At 40.1% G+C, this 13,413-nt stretch overlaps 1 protein-coding gene across 1 annotated transcript; it reads left to right on the top strand.

Moving 5' to 3' along the window:
- The first annotated feature begins 380 nt into the window (after positions 1–380).
- On the top strand, positions 381–7,782 carry anxa4 (annexin A4). The gene is made up of 13 exons (XM_068573441.1): positions 381–519; positions 1,818–1,868; positions 2,290–2,377; positions 3,032–3,126; positions 4,109–4,222; positions 4,712–4,802; positions 5,304–5,383; positions 5,711–5,767; positions 5,847–5,940; positions 6,553–6,648; positions 6,919–6,977; positions 7,110–7,232; positions 7,553–7,782. Exons 2-13 carry the CDS (start codon positions 1,860–1,862, stop codon positions 7,607–7,609), a joined length of 963 nt encoding a protein of 320 aa, XP_068429542.1. The 5' UTR covers positions 381–519; positions 1,818–1,859; the 3' UTR covers positions 7,610–7,782.
- The last annotated feature ends 5,631 nt before the right edge of the window (positions 7,783–13,413 follow it).

Here is a 13,413-nt window from a genome sequence, read left to right as displayed (position 1 = left end):
AATAAAAAGTAAATTCTTTATCAATACATCTGTGAACACGGAAAACGAAAGTCGATCTCTTTCATTATGGGTTTATCAGCTGACTATCGTTTTGGCTGGATTGTAAAAATTCGGAAAATAGTGGGAAACGTGACACAAAACAAGCAACCCAGAGCTGAACGTGACAATGCATGTTCTGTCCATACAACAGTATACAATTCAAAATGAAAAAAAAACCCAATAATAATTAGAAGCAACACATTCTTACATTCGTCCAGTAATCTTATTTCATTCACAAAGTAAAGCTGCCAAATAATTATAGTAAAGCACAATATTCCCCTTTAGTTGTTAAAGCTTCGACATTCCGTGAATGCAGCGTGAAAGGAGGATCCTGTAAAAAAAAAAAAAAGAAGAAGAAAAAAGAACATCAAAGTGGGTGGGTCGTGACAGCAGCTATAAGTTATAAGCTTCGTCTTCTGGTACGCTGACGCTTCAACCTTTTTTCACGGGCTTCACGCGGATACTTTGTCTCCAGGACAGGTAAGCTGCTGCGCGTGGTCAGGAAGTCACGCTTCCTTGTCGTTTTGTGTCGTCGAGCTCGGCAGAGAGCTCAGACTGAGAGACTTAATCCTCCGTCTGCAGGGTGTGCCCATGCACCAACTTCTCGGCAACTGTTCAAAAGCTTCGCTTCCTGAATCACTTTGGTTAAAATTGTTATAATCGGACTAAACTATGCTGAGAATTATAGTGTACAATTTAGTTTTTACTATTTTGTGGAACACATTTCTTTTTAAATAACTTTGGAAACAACTCTGTGCTAAAGCCTTTTCAGTCTTTGCTTTTTATAGGATATACTACCTTTTACTATTGCCCAATAGCCTGTGAACTTGCTGATGTCGTAAAATGCAACAATATCCAATACATACACAAATAATCTAATAAATAATGCATTTGAGATGAATCCCCACAGTTTCATCCAGGTTACTGATCCCAGGTAAAACTTTGACAGGTGAATGTAAATGACCTTCAAGCCCTGACACACACATTTTCACGTTTACACAATTAACATGAATTGGAACACCCTGCTGTGGTTCACACGTGGAGGTACTTACCTGACGAACAACCCACGTCATGTTTCAACATGATTTCATAACATTTGTATGATTTGTGCTTCATGAACAAGATCCACTTTGAGTTTATTCACAACTGTGGTCCATGCACATGTTGGAAAAAGTGTTTTGTACGAGTCACCTGTCTTGTATTTACACCACAAACTACTTAGGTGAGGCTGTTGTTCTACACACAGAGTTGGGTAAACATGTTAAATTTTTCTAAGTGTCCCCACTCTCAAAATCCAGTCATTTGTCTGAAAACTTAATTTTGCTTGCGTGAAAATGGAGGTAGGTCTTGTCAATGTGGAACATAAGGATTGTGTGCGTGCACTTTCTGCTGCACAATTATTGTATCTAAAGAAGTATCCTCAATAACTAAAAAAAGGATTTTGACAAATAAATGATAACTGCACCGGAGGCTAAATTGATCCCTACTAGAGCAAACAGAATAGGAGTAAAATCCCCTCCAGTGTATCTCTTATAGGAGCAATTATAGGTGTGCCACAACAAACAGCAGCCAAATGAGATGAACTCTGGGTCAACAGCATGAACGAGGGATGCGAGAGAGCCCAAGACCAAACGTGTGTGACGTCTCGAAGATGATGAACTGCATACAATGAGGGTCACATGCAAATGCCCCCGACACCTGACTGCAGTAATTTTGTGTTATGACCGGATCCTCTGCAGGAGTGACAAATCTAACCATGTGTGTTAATTCTTTTGTAGCTTTCTGCACCTCCATTTTTGGAAACTCTCATTCTTTCTACAATGGCAGCGGTAAGTCCGTCCCACAGCTGATGCTTCATCTGAACAAACAATAGTTATGTAGTTTACATTTACTACATTTGCATCACCAACGGAGACTGTACACTGGGCATGCGATGGTTTGGTTGGTTTTGAATAGGCCCCTAATTTAATATTAAAATGTTTCATCTTTTATTATAATTACATTGGGTGTATATATAAAGTTACTGTCTGTACACAATTTCTACTGTAACTGATGATGAAGATATGACAAGCCACCCTCCCTCCCCCCCCCAAAAAAATATATATTTGTTTAACTGCTTTACACAAGATGTCTCTTCACTAAAAAGTGCATTAATGTGCAATGGCTGTCCTTACACCTTGAGCTAAGAGTAACGATAAGCAAACTCAAGTGTGTCTATTTATGTTTGTCATTTTTGTCGAATATGATCAGATTGGAAACCGTGGAGCAGTGACTGAGGCGGCTGGTTTTAATGCCGAAGCAGATTCACAGAGTCTCAGAGAAGCCATGAAGGGAACTGGTGAGTTCAGACGCTGTCATCTAGAAACCACTGTGAGCTAAAGATGTGTTTTGACTGTCATTAAGACTAAGCTTCTATGGGGAAAATTACCCTTTTTATTTGGTCTCTCTCAGAAAACTTAAAGCTACCATGACAATAAATAGTGATTTTTGTTTGCCATCTATTTCCATAACCCATTTGGCTATACTTTGTCTCATCTCTACACACTTTGTTATAAAGCTTTCTCTTCACTCCTGATACGGAGGGAAGATTAATCTTGGCCTTGCTGATCATGCAGGACGTAGCAGTACATTATGGTTGCTCGTTCCTGAAACCATGTTGGCAGGTCTGCACACCTCCCCAAAGAGAAACAACCAAACAAACATTTAGGAGCACATAGCAATGTCCTTTCTTTCACTATCGGCACATTTATAGCATAGCATGTTAATGCTGTTAGCTCGCATAATCATCGTCAGCTGTCTCCAGTTTGAGGGCTATTGAAAGCAGATGGTTTCCATGTTGATGCAAACAAACAACTGGGTGTCGGATTCCATGTCTTTCCCATTGGGGCTGAACTCTTGTTCTCAAGTTAAGCTCAAAGAATAGGAACATATGATGATTTAAGATGGATATTGGTTAAGGTTATAAGATTCTGTTTTGTATTATTTCCCGCAGGCACTAATGAGGACGCTATCATAAAGGTCCTTGCACACCGTACTATTGCCCAGAGGCAGCGCATCAAGGAGGCCTACAAACAAACAGTGGGGAAGGTGAGCGCTCTGACTGAGCTGGACTCGACGTTCTTCTGTGATTGTGCTTTTCAAAATCTGCCAACTTGCATGAAGCAGGAGAAGCACAGAAATGGCAGTTAGAGCACTAGAATATATATATATATATATATATATATATATATATATATATATATATATATATATATATATATATATATATATATATATATATATATATATATATATATATATATATATATATATTTTTTTTTTAAAAGCAGCCTTAAAGGAGACGGCAGCACAGTGGATGTGTCTTTCGCTTGCAGTTTCTGTGCTAACCATACAGACCATGTGCAAGTTAACCATTAACTATAAAGCAGAAATTAATACCTGATGTAAAGAAAGACCAGGACTGAGAGGACCTTGTCTTCTGTAGGTAAAAACACATTTCCCCTATCATAAACAAATAAGTACAATGAACCCACAGAGGTATGCTTCCCGCTGGCCGTTTCTTTATTTCTTAATGAGTTGTAGTAACACATGCACTAAAAGGGAAGTTGGATGTTTATTGCATTGACATAAGAGATAATAAGCAGCCCACTGTTCAGTGTCCGGTTCGAGGTCGATAAAGTTATCTGAAAGTTCCACAGAGGGTGCAGCTGGAAAAAAACAAAAAGATTGTGAGAGGAATCCTCGCAGGCAGAAAGAGTGAGTCATGTTGCACTTGGTGACACCCACATGTGGTCACAAAGGCGAGTTGTGTGGAACAGTTTCACAAAGCAGTGTCCAGAAACCACACCCTCTAGTGGAGACACACAACCTGCTGCTGGAATTTGTGAAGTCACGTCTCGTGTCCACGCTGGCAGCACAAAACCCAGACATGAAGCCAAGATTTACTTATTTGAATGTGAAAGTAATTGGCTTTTGTTACAGATGCCCCGCTTGATTTAAATTATTGAAGTATTTGGAACGACTGGTGGGCTGTTTTCCTGTTATTCCATCTGTTCCTGTCCTCCTGCAGGACCTGGCTGATGATCTGTCCTCGGAGCTGAGCGGGAACTTCTGTAGTGTCGTTCTCGGTCTGCTGATGCTGGCGCCTGTGTACGACGCCAACGAGCTGAGAAATGCAATGAAGGTCAGAGTTTAGGATCATGTGATGGTCTGTATTGTTCATATTGGCAACAAATCCCATGAAAAGACCAAAGCCAAGCATGAATTTATCCTCAAACGTGTATTATCGTCCAAAGCCTGATTTATCTTATTTCTCTGTGCCATCGAGCACAAATCAGACACACAATCAGAGTCAAATGTTCCTTTATTACAATTTTCCCAGTAAATACACAATTTCCTGCCGTTTGAGTAACGCTTGCTTAAAAACTACAATGCCCAGCTGTTTTAGTTAATCATTAGGAAAATGAGTGTGTAGTGGGGATGTCTTCAGTACAGGTAATTGGGTCTGAGAGATGCAGACAATGCAGATTGGAATTTGTTGGCAATAAAAAATCGTATAGAATACCACCAAACTGAGCCTTTTTGATTCATAAACTTCTCATATTTCCAGTGTGAAGCATCACCCTCATGTCTACATAAATTGTTTCTAATGTCCTCCTCCATTCATCCACAGGGGGCTGGAACCGAAGAGGCCGCTCTTACCGATATTCTGGCTTCAAGGACAAATGCTGAAATAAAAACCATCAATGAAGTCTACATGAAAAGTACGTGTTTCACTCCTGTGAACAGAAGTCATGACGTTCGGTCATGGTACGTCTCGATGTCTGTCAGTGCCTACGGGCTGCGAATGATATTCGATATTGTGTATCAGTGACTGTGTCTGTATTCTTTATTTGGAGATGCATTGTCATCCGTTATTAGAAAACAGTGGATGGCATAAATTATTCATGAAACCATTGCTGCTGTCTGTGTGGCAGTTTATTGTTTACGTAATAGTTCTTTTGTGGTTGCAATGACGGCAGTATGCAGGTGCTTGGTTAAATGTTTTATACGAACCGAGTTGGTGAATTTAGATCACACCCAATTATTATTATTATTATTATTATTAAACTGTATGCAGTTGTTTTTTTGTGCTAATCTCATCGAATTCCATATTGTGTTGCTCGTTATCTGTCAGTTTGTCTTGATTTCTTTGCTCCGTTGTCGTTAGAATCAAACACGTATTTTAATTGCATGCTTTACATCTTAATTTATTGTCACGGCAGAATTTGGAAAAAACTTGGAAGACGCTGTGTGTGGAGACACATCTGGAATGTTCCAGAGGGTTTTGGTGTCTTTACTGACGGTGAGCAAACGGCCCATAACCTCTCCTAGCTTTGGCCGATGTAAATGTTTTGAGAGATCACAAAAAAGTGCATTCTATAAACTGCAAAATCAATTAGATGGAAAGTAAAACTTCTCGGAGTAGAGTATAAGTAGTCACTTTGAAATGTGTAAAATGTCGGTAAGAATTTGGGAAGAAAACCTTATCAACCAATGTTTGTCTTCGTAACAGGAAGCGACAGGCGCTTCTGCGTCATAAAATAAAAAAGTGTTCTTTTTTTTTGCTTCACCAATGTTGTGCAATCCTACCCTGGCTTTCTGATGAGCTGCAGTGTTTTCTGCATTGCAGGCCGGCCGCGACGAAAGCGACAAAGTGGACGAGGCCCAGGCTGTGCTTGATGCCAAGGCAAGAGTTCAGGTTCTCTTCGAAATGTGTTTCAACTACGACACAAAGTTCGTTTTTTTTTAACGGTTGTGATTTATAGGAAATCTTTGAGGCTGGCGAGGCCCGATGGGGCACGGACGAGGTGAAATTCCTCACGGTGCTTTGTGTGAGGAACCGAAACCATCTGCTCCGAGGTATTTCTACTGCACATTCACAAACCCCGTGCTGAAATCTTCACGCTTCATATCCTTGCATTTATAAATGCAAATATTCCGTTTGACATGATGTAGTAGACTCTGGGGATTTTACTGACCTGTGACAGTTTTAGGAGAAAACACTCACTATTTAGCTTCTTGCGCAATGGACACAAACCCACTAACGTCAGGATTTTCGCCTTCAGTGACGACGGTCACGATTGATAATTTATTCCCATGACAAATGGCTTCAGTGCCACGCGACAGTGATGGAAACGTATGACAAACGGGTGGACACGCTCATTTTTGGCCCTTTCCATTGCGACGTGTATGAACTTCAGTAGTGTCGTTTAAGGTCTGCTGCTCTAGGACTACAATCACCTTTAATTCACCAGACCTCATACAGAGATTTTACCTGATTGGTTGTCGTAAAACACACTTCATTAATTTAAGCGCAGCGGGAAGACGGGGAAATAAAAGAGGGCCATTGAAACCATTATAATGGGATTTTCCTGTGAAACCATTATAATGGGATTTTCCTGTTTTTATTTAAAAAAAAGCATCATGAGTTTGATGAAAAAGCTGTATGTGACCGTCGCCCTCTTCCTTCAGTGTTCGAGGAGTATCAGAAGATTTCTGGGAGAGACATTGAGGACAGCATTAAGAGGGAGATGTCCGGATGTCTGGAGGACGTCTTTCTGGCCATAGGTTTGTTTCTGCTCTGACGTGCGCCATCAAATAGACATCTCTCATTTTTTAAAGATTTAACAATGTTGTCAAAGCTGTGAACATTCAAGTTCAAATGAGACCGACAAAGAAAAAGCCAGAAACTATAACTTTACAACAGGGGACAGTATTTTCTGTGCAGAAACACATTGCACTTTCAAAACAGTTTAAACACTCACACCACTGAGTTTATTGTGTTCATGTTGTGAGAGCGTTGCACCTCATGTGCTGGGATTTGTTTTTGCTTCATAGTGAAGTGCCTAAGGAACAAGCCAGCGTTCTTTGCAGAGCGATTATACAAATCAATGAAGGTAAATATTTCATGCTTCTAATGGAGCTACCATACTGAGATGTGAAGTCACTGCACAAATGAAATCAAATCTATATACACATATCTCTATCGATAAACTCTAGCGCCATACAAACATGTTGTCTTGTGTCAGGGGCTGGGCACGACAGATACTATCCTCATCAGAATAATGGTCGCGAGGGCGGAGATTGACATGCTGGACATCAAGGCGCAGTTTCTGAAGATGTATGGCAAAACACTCTACTCCTTCATCAAGGTGAGGCACTAAACACTGGGGGCGGGGAAATACTCTGGTCAGCAAAAACTCTGCAATAAATCAGCTGTGATATTATTGTAATAATTGCGACTCTAACTTTATGACTTGCCTTAATGTAGTTTTCAACGGTGACAAGACTTCAGTGTACTGTCATTTCACATGATTACATTCAGTCGTGTCATTTGTATCATCTGTATTTTTAGAGGTCTTGAAATCTGAATCAGAATATCATTCTTTGTCAGGTTGGATTTGTGAGACCGATCGCAGTTATTCCCTGTACTCGTCCTTTTTGAAGTCTCACTCTTTGTCTCACTGTGTAGGGAGACACATCTGGTGACTACCGCAAAATCTTGCTGGAGCTGTGTGGAGGAGAGTGAGAGACATCAGAACTACTCCCAGCTCTCCTTACTTCACATAATGAGCTATTATTCTGTTGAAGGCTTCCTTTCTCTTCTTCCATGGCCTCCACATTTCACTGTTTTTAAATGTGCCTTGTTTTACAGTCTGACCTTTGTAATACCAATTAAACCAAAGACCAGTGACCTTTTAACACGTCTGTTTTTGTTATTGATTCTGCGTTAAGGAATAATTAATGGTTCCAGAGCTATTTATCCTCCTCGCGACGATTACAAGCCTCCTGCTGCCGGTCTTGTTACGGCGCAACATTTTCATCACTGTCCAGTCAGTGAAGTGCATTTGTTTAATTGGTTGCAATTACTCATTTGTTGAGTCAGCCCTTTGTCATTTGACTCAATTACATTAACGGGATGCGAGCTTGATTTGGGAGGCAGTAAAATGTGTTCTAATCAAGTTAAGGAGAATGTCGCATAGCTCATACAAACTTACAGTCCTCCATTTCAGAGCAATAAGCCTGGGAAATATCCTGCTGTGGTTGTACTCAAGGAGACCTCTAGGTGGAACCAAAATAACTACATGAAGTTTGCCTGAAGCCACTCGGAGCTCAGCACAGCAGGAGAATCTATCAGCAACGTACAGAACTCAATGTCATGTTTTGTTCCTTCCTTTAGCTGCGAACTATGACTCACTCGCAATTTTAGTTTCTGCGTAAAAAGCTCTTGTGATGTTCTTCCACTGTCCTTCGGCAACCTTCGTCTGACGCTTGAATCTGGCTTGTGCTGCACACTTTCATACAATACCGGTTCAGACATGAGAGTAAAACGCAGATCCCTGCAGCACGCTCACTCTGTGTGCCGCCAACAGGAAGAAGAACCATCACTGAACCCCCATCAGACCACTTGCCCACCAGTCAGACCGCCAAAACGACTGCATCCATTTCTGTCTTTGAGGGGCTGCCTCCCTCTGTGGCCATCTGCTGAAAGCCTCATTTAGTTACTTCAGAGCTTTCTGATTCTGATTCAGTCGTTTTAAAGGCTGAAGTTTAAATTGTCTCGGTTATACATTTGTTTTCCGCAAAAGATGTTGTCCTTGTATCTTCACATGCAGCAACTGTAAATGTAAAACGTGACATTATAGAACACTATTACTAAATCTTTCAAATGAAAGGCTTGCAAAATAAATGATTCTGCTTTATCATATTCAATATATCCGTTTTTACGAATCTTCATTACTTGGAATTCATGATATGAAGTCTATTGATTAGACACAAAGGATTTGCTTGTTTAATTGTTTACAAAACAACATGATCTTAAACTAAATCAAGACTTTAAAAAATTACTTAATATTGTTTCTTCAGGACACCCAAAGAAAACTCTTCCAACTATTTTTGATAATGTGTCGCAGCCAGAAGGGTTTTATTTCATATGTACACTTGTTTAAAAAGACGTTATGAGGTTTGGCACATACAGGAAGACCTTTACAAATGTAGAAAAACCCAAGATGTGATAAACACGAGAGACTAAGTGTGTACAGCAAAAAAAAAAAAAAAAAAAACACCAGGTATTTACTGAACATATTTTTTCACATCTTAATAATCCCAACACGAACAGGAACACCATGTTGTAAACATCACCATGGCAACAGAAACGGCAGACATCCTAATGCGTAGTGTACTCTCAGCCCTCTGGAAGCTGACGTATGCAGGATAAGCTATACCAGAAGATAATTAACGTCATGCCAACAAAGCATAGGTCAAGAGCACAGCTACTGTCAAGTGAGAGGAATGAGCCTCTGCTTTCTCTCCGCTGCAGCGTCAACATTACCTTGAGGAAGAAAGTCTAAAAGACTGAGTCATAGTGAATAATTTTCATATTAAATCATACATTCCATGGACAATTTATGAAGGTAATACACAAGGCAAGTGTCGTAGCTAATCCAAGAAGTCATGAGTTGGGTGGACTGAAGTGTTTTCCCCATGTTCAAACAAACCGCAGCAATAGTGTCCTCTTATGAGAACAAGTGAAGTGCCCTTCCAGGGGATAAAAAGGGATGAAATTACCTCATGGGTACTTTCTGCAGCTGGTGCCATTGTTGTATTTTTAGCCCAGCCCCTTTAGACATACACCAAACCTTTTAGTTTCATTATATTGAAGGTTTCTTTCATTCATAGCCTGATTTATAGAACATTCTATTCTTCGGACCCTTGTAAAAAGAGATATCCACTAATGTGTCTTTAGTTGAGGTTCTCGTCGGCAACAAAGTCCTCGGTGATCAAACATCCGTCAACATCTGGGACAATATTGGAGACTATGGTTTGCCTTGGTTCTACATGAGTCAGTGGCAAGACATCTGCAGCACAGACATCATGACATGTAACTGGGTTGAATTGAAGATGTATTGCAGGGGGGTAATCTATGAATGGGTTGCTAATAGGATAGCATGTTATTGATATGAATGCACAGCTGTTTTCATGAATAATACACGTGGAGTTTACAAAATAAGTTACACAGTATGCACTTTGTGTAGAAACCAAAACATGGCTGCTGTATTCATGTAACATATCATGTTATTTTGAGTTTTGTTGGAGCAGTTGCAATGTTTGCGTGGCATAGTTATGATAGATCAGATTTATCAAACTGTACATCTTCCGTATTATACTGATGCAAAAGTTATTACACACTAGCGATAATACAACCAACCCATGTTTTGCTCATATGTTTAACACATATTCATATCACAGAGACCATGTTAACAAAATTAGCCGGGTACTGTATTTTAAAATGGACCTTTCGATGCAATGCAGTCCAGTTTATTTTAAAAAGTGACATTTCTCCTGAAAAAAGGGTCATGTTTCAAGAAAAAAAACGTTTGTCTTTGCTGCTTAAAATAATTATGTTTATCCCAAAGTCAGGCAGAGAAGAATTAGAGTGTCTCTTTTTAATTACCCTGGCAAAGGAACGACACTAACTTCATGTCCTTTTCTCAAACACATTTAATTAGCAGTAAAACTGCACACATCTGAACGCTGTCTGGAGCGTTTGGCTGGAATCAGAAACAGAAAAAGAAAAACTCAGGTAGTAAAATGTGTGACACGCTCAAACCATCCATCAAAGGTATTGTGCAGAGGAGCAACTGGGAGACAGAAGAACAACCAGGAAGATGACGTCAGTCAGAGGACGGCTGCTTCGTTCCAGCCACAGGGGACAGCAGGAAACAAGGAGAGAGTCAATGTAACTCCAGCGGTCCACAAAGCATGGGGATGAGGGTGGAGGGAGCCGGTTGTAAGGCCTTCAGCCACCACAGGAGCCCGCACAAGTCATAAAAGATTTTGCATTATTACTAAGAAATGAACATAAAAAGAAACAGCTTTCAATCGTGAATCGAAAATCAACCTGGTGAACCATTACTGCTGCTGGATGCCGGGGGGGGCGAACACACAACTCAAAGCTGATGAAAAGCAGACATTAACCTTCACTTCAGACAGCGGCAGCAACTGTAAAGATGAATAGGAAAGGCCAGGGATAATTTGTTATCAACAGTGATTCTAAAAAAAACGCGGGCGATGATGAGCAGCATCGACATATATAATTATGTGGGGAAAAAAAAATACTTTTTCTAGATTCAAGGGCAGCAAGAGAGAGCTTGTTGTGTCAGGACGCGACAGTCAGCACAAGGCGTCTAACATGCTCTCAAGCTCTTGATATTTTAGAGAAGCATAAAAAAACAACTGTTTCATTTTGGGATGAAATCAAAGTTACATATCCAGCGGAGCAACAGTAGCTATTTTATTTGGAGTTATGTTTTGATCATAGACAATATTCAGTCTCCTCTTCGCTCAGTTATCTAACTCCATGGGAAATATGTTGCTAAATGTGTCTGTCGTTATATTCCAGCTAAAGTGAGATTCATGAAGCTTTTTTTGTGCCAATAATTGATTTGATCAAGTTAAAATAAGCTGATCTTCCAGAATACTTTCAGCGTAACCACCTTAAAGTACAAACGAAAATGGAAATTTAAACATCTAGGCTAAACTTCCATGAGCAAATGTCAAACTTTATGTGCAAAATCAGTACCCCCTTAATATGAGATTTGGTGGAACTGATCCTTTAAAACAGAAAAGCATTTGTGCTTATTTCTGCCGTCACTACATCAGTACTCTTGGGTTCAGTTCTTCACTGTGCTTTACATCGGCGTCTGCACAGATTGGACCTCAGAAAGACTCTTAGTGGCAGAGTTCAGTCTCAGTAAATGTGACTGGGGATGCAGAGATAACATGCAGCCTCACTCTCACTACTGTAGCCACTTGTTAAGTTGTTTATGGGCTATTCTGAGCGAGGAATTATGTGATTTTGTGATGTTATTTTCTACACCAGTAATTTACTTTCACCAACACTCTTATAGTTTTTATATCTATGAGTTCTGGGTATTTCTGGTGCTTTCATGCTCCATCTAACTGCTCTGAAATTGCTGCAGGTGTAGCATCCACACAGCGATATGAGCAGGGCCGCTGCATTCAGAGAGCTGGGAGAGAGAATGGGTTTAGTTCCCCGTCTGCTGATCCGATTGCATGACACTCCTTTCAAGTTTAAGAGCATTTTGTGTGAATGTTGCAGCTTCATATAATCAGTGTTTCTCATTTGTGAAAACACTTTGAGACCCACTTGCATGAACCTTTTTTATTATATACACCTGCTTATGGAGCCTATAGGGCCCTGCAGCAGGTGTGGACCACCAGCTGAGAGTCTCCTTGACTACTGATCACTCTGCATTGGATGTAATAGCATTGACACGTCAACACATTTTAGCATCTTTTAATGAACAGGCTTTTTCATGCTTTTTCTTGTATTAAGGAAATTCTCCCCCTCGTGCCACTTGACTCCATCTGGCATATATTTCTGGATGGCAGCATTGCAACCGGTGGATAAACATGTTACTTCCCACCAGAATTTCTCTGCAGCGGTCAACTTAGCGATTCTGCTCCTCTGCGCATGTGTCAAATGCAAACGAGTTTTCTCTGATATTGGTAGGGACAATTCTGCTCTCCCACAATATATGTAGGGACATGTCCCTCTATCAATTCCATATCCAACCGTACACCCTCGCTTCCTTTTTTGATTGTGGATAGAGCTACAGCCTCACAAATGTAATCTCTTTTTTTCTTTGTCTTCTCCGTGTTGATTGACAAGCCTTACAATGTAAGATAGCAGTGCTGTCATCAGAATGTACTGCTTTTTGTGTGATAGCAACACTCAGTGTATTGTGTATGAAATGTGTCACAAGAAGCAGGAAGCAGCAGAGGCATACCTTCCCTTTTTCCAATTGTAATTCTCCGTCTGCAGTGAAAAGGTCATTTTTAGCAAAATAAATTAAATGTCTAAGCCTAACTGCTATTTGGAAGCAAGGACATTTAACTGTGACAGTGCACTTTAAACCTTTGTTCCAGGGAAGGATTGGTGAACGGTAGAATTACTGGAAACCCTCACTTGTCAAAGTGGGAGTTTATGACATATCACTTTAAATGGAAACATTTTTCAAAAGCACATTCTTGTAAAAAAAAATTGTCACTTTCTTTGCAATTAAAATGGGTTTTGTGGGGGAAAAGGCTTTTTTTTTTAGACAGATACAGTAGTTATTGTAAGGGAAAACTACAGAAAACATGTAACTGGCATGTTCTGCATGCAGATGACAATTACAGAAAGATGTAATTGCATTTAAATCTTTCAGTAATTGTCATCTGCTTCTATCTAAGGATAGCAAGTAGAAACTTTACCATTTTTGATAGTCATTTTCATTCTATGCCAAAGCTCATTAAAAAATCCCAACG

The sequence above is a fragment of the Clinocottus analis genome, unplaced genomic scaffold (genome assembly GCF_023055335.1).
Source record: "Clinocottus analis isolate CAN_PGR_092001 unplaced genomic scaffold, fCliAna1.0.p SCAF_13, whole genome shotgun sequence".
NCBI lineage: Eukaryota > Metazoa > Chordata > Actinopteri > Perciformes > Cottidae > Clinocottus > Clinocottus analis.
The sequence above is the reverse complement of the archived record's forward strand: the minus strand, read 5'-3'. Positions and strand labels throughout refer to the sequence as shown.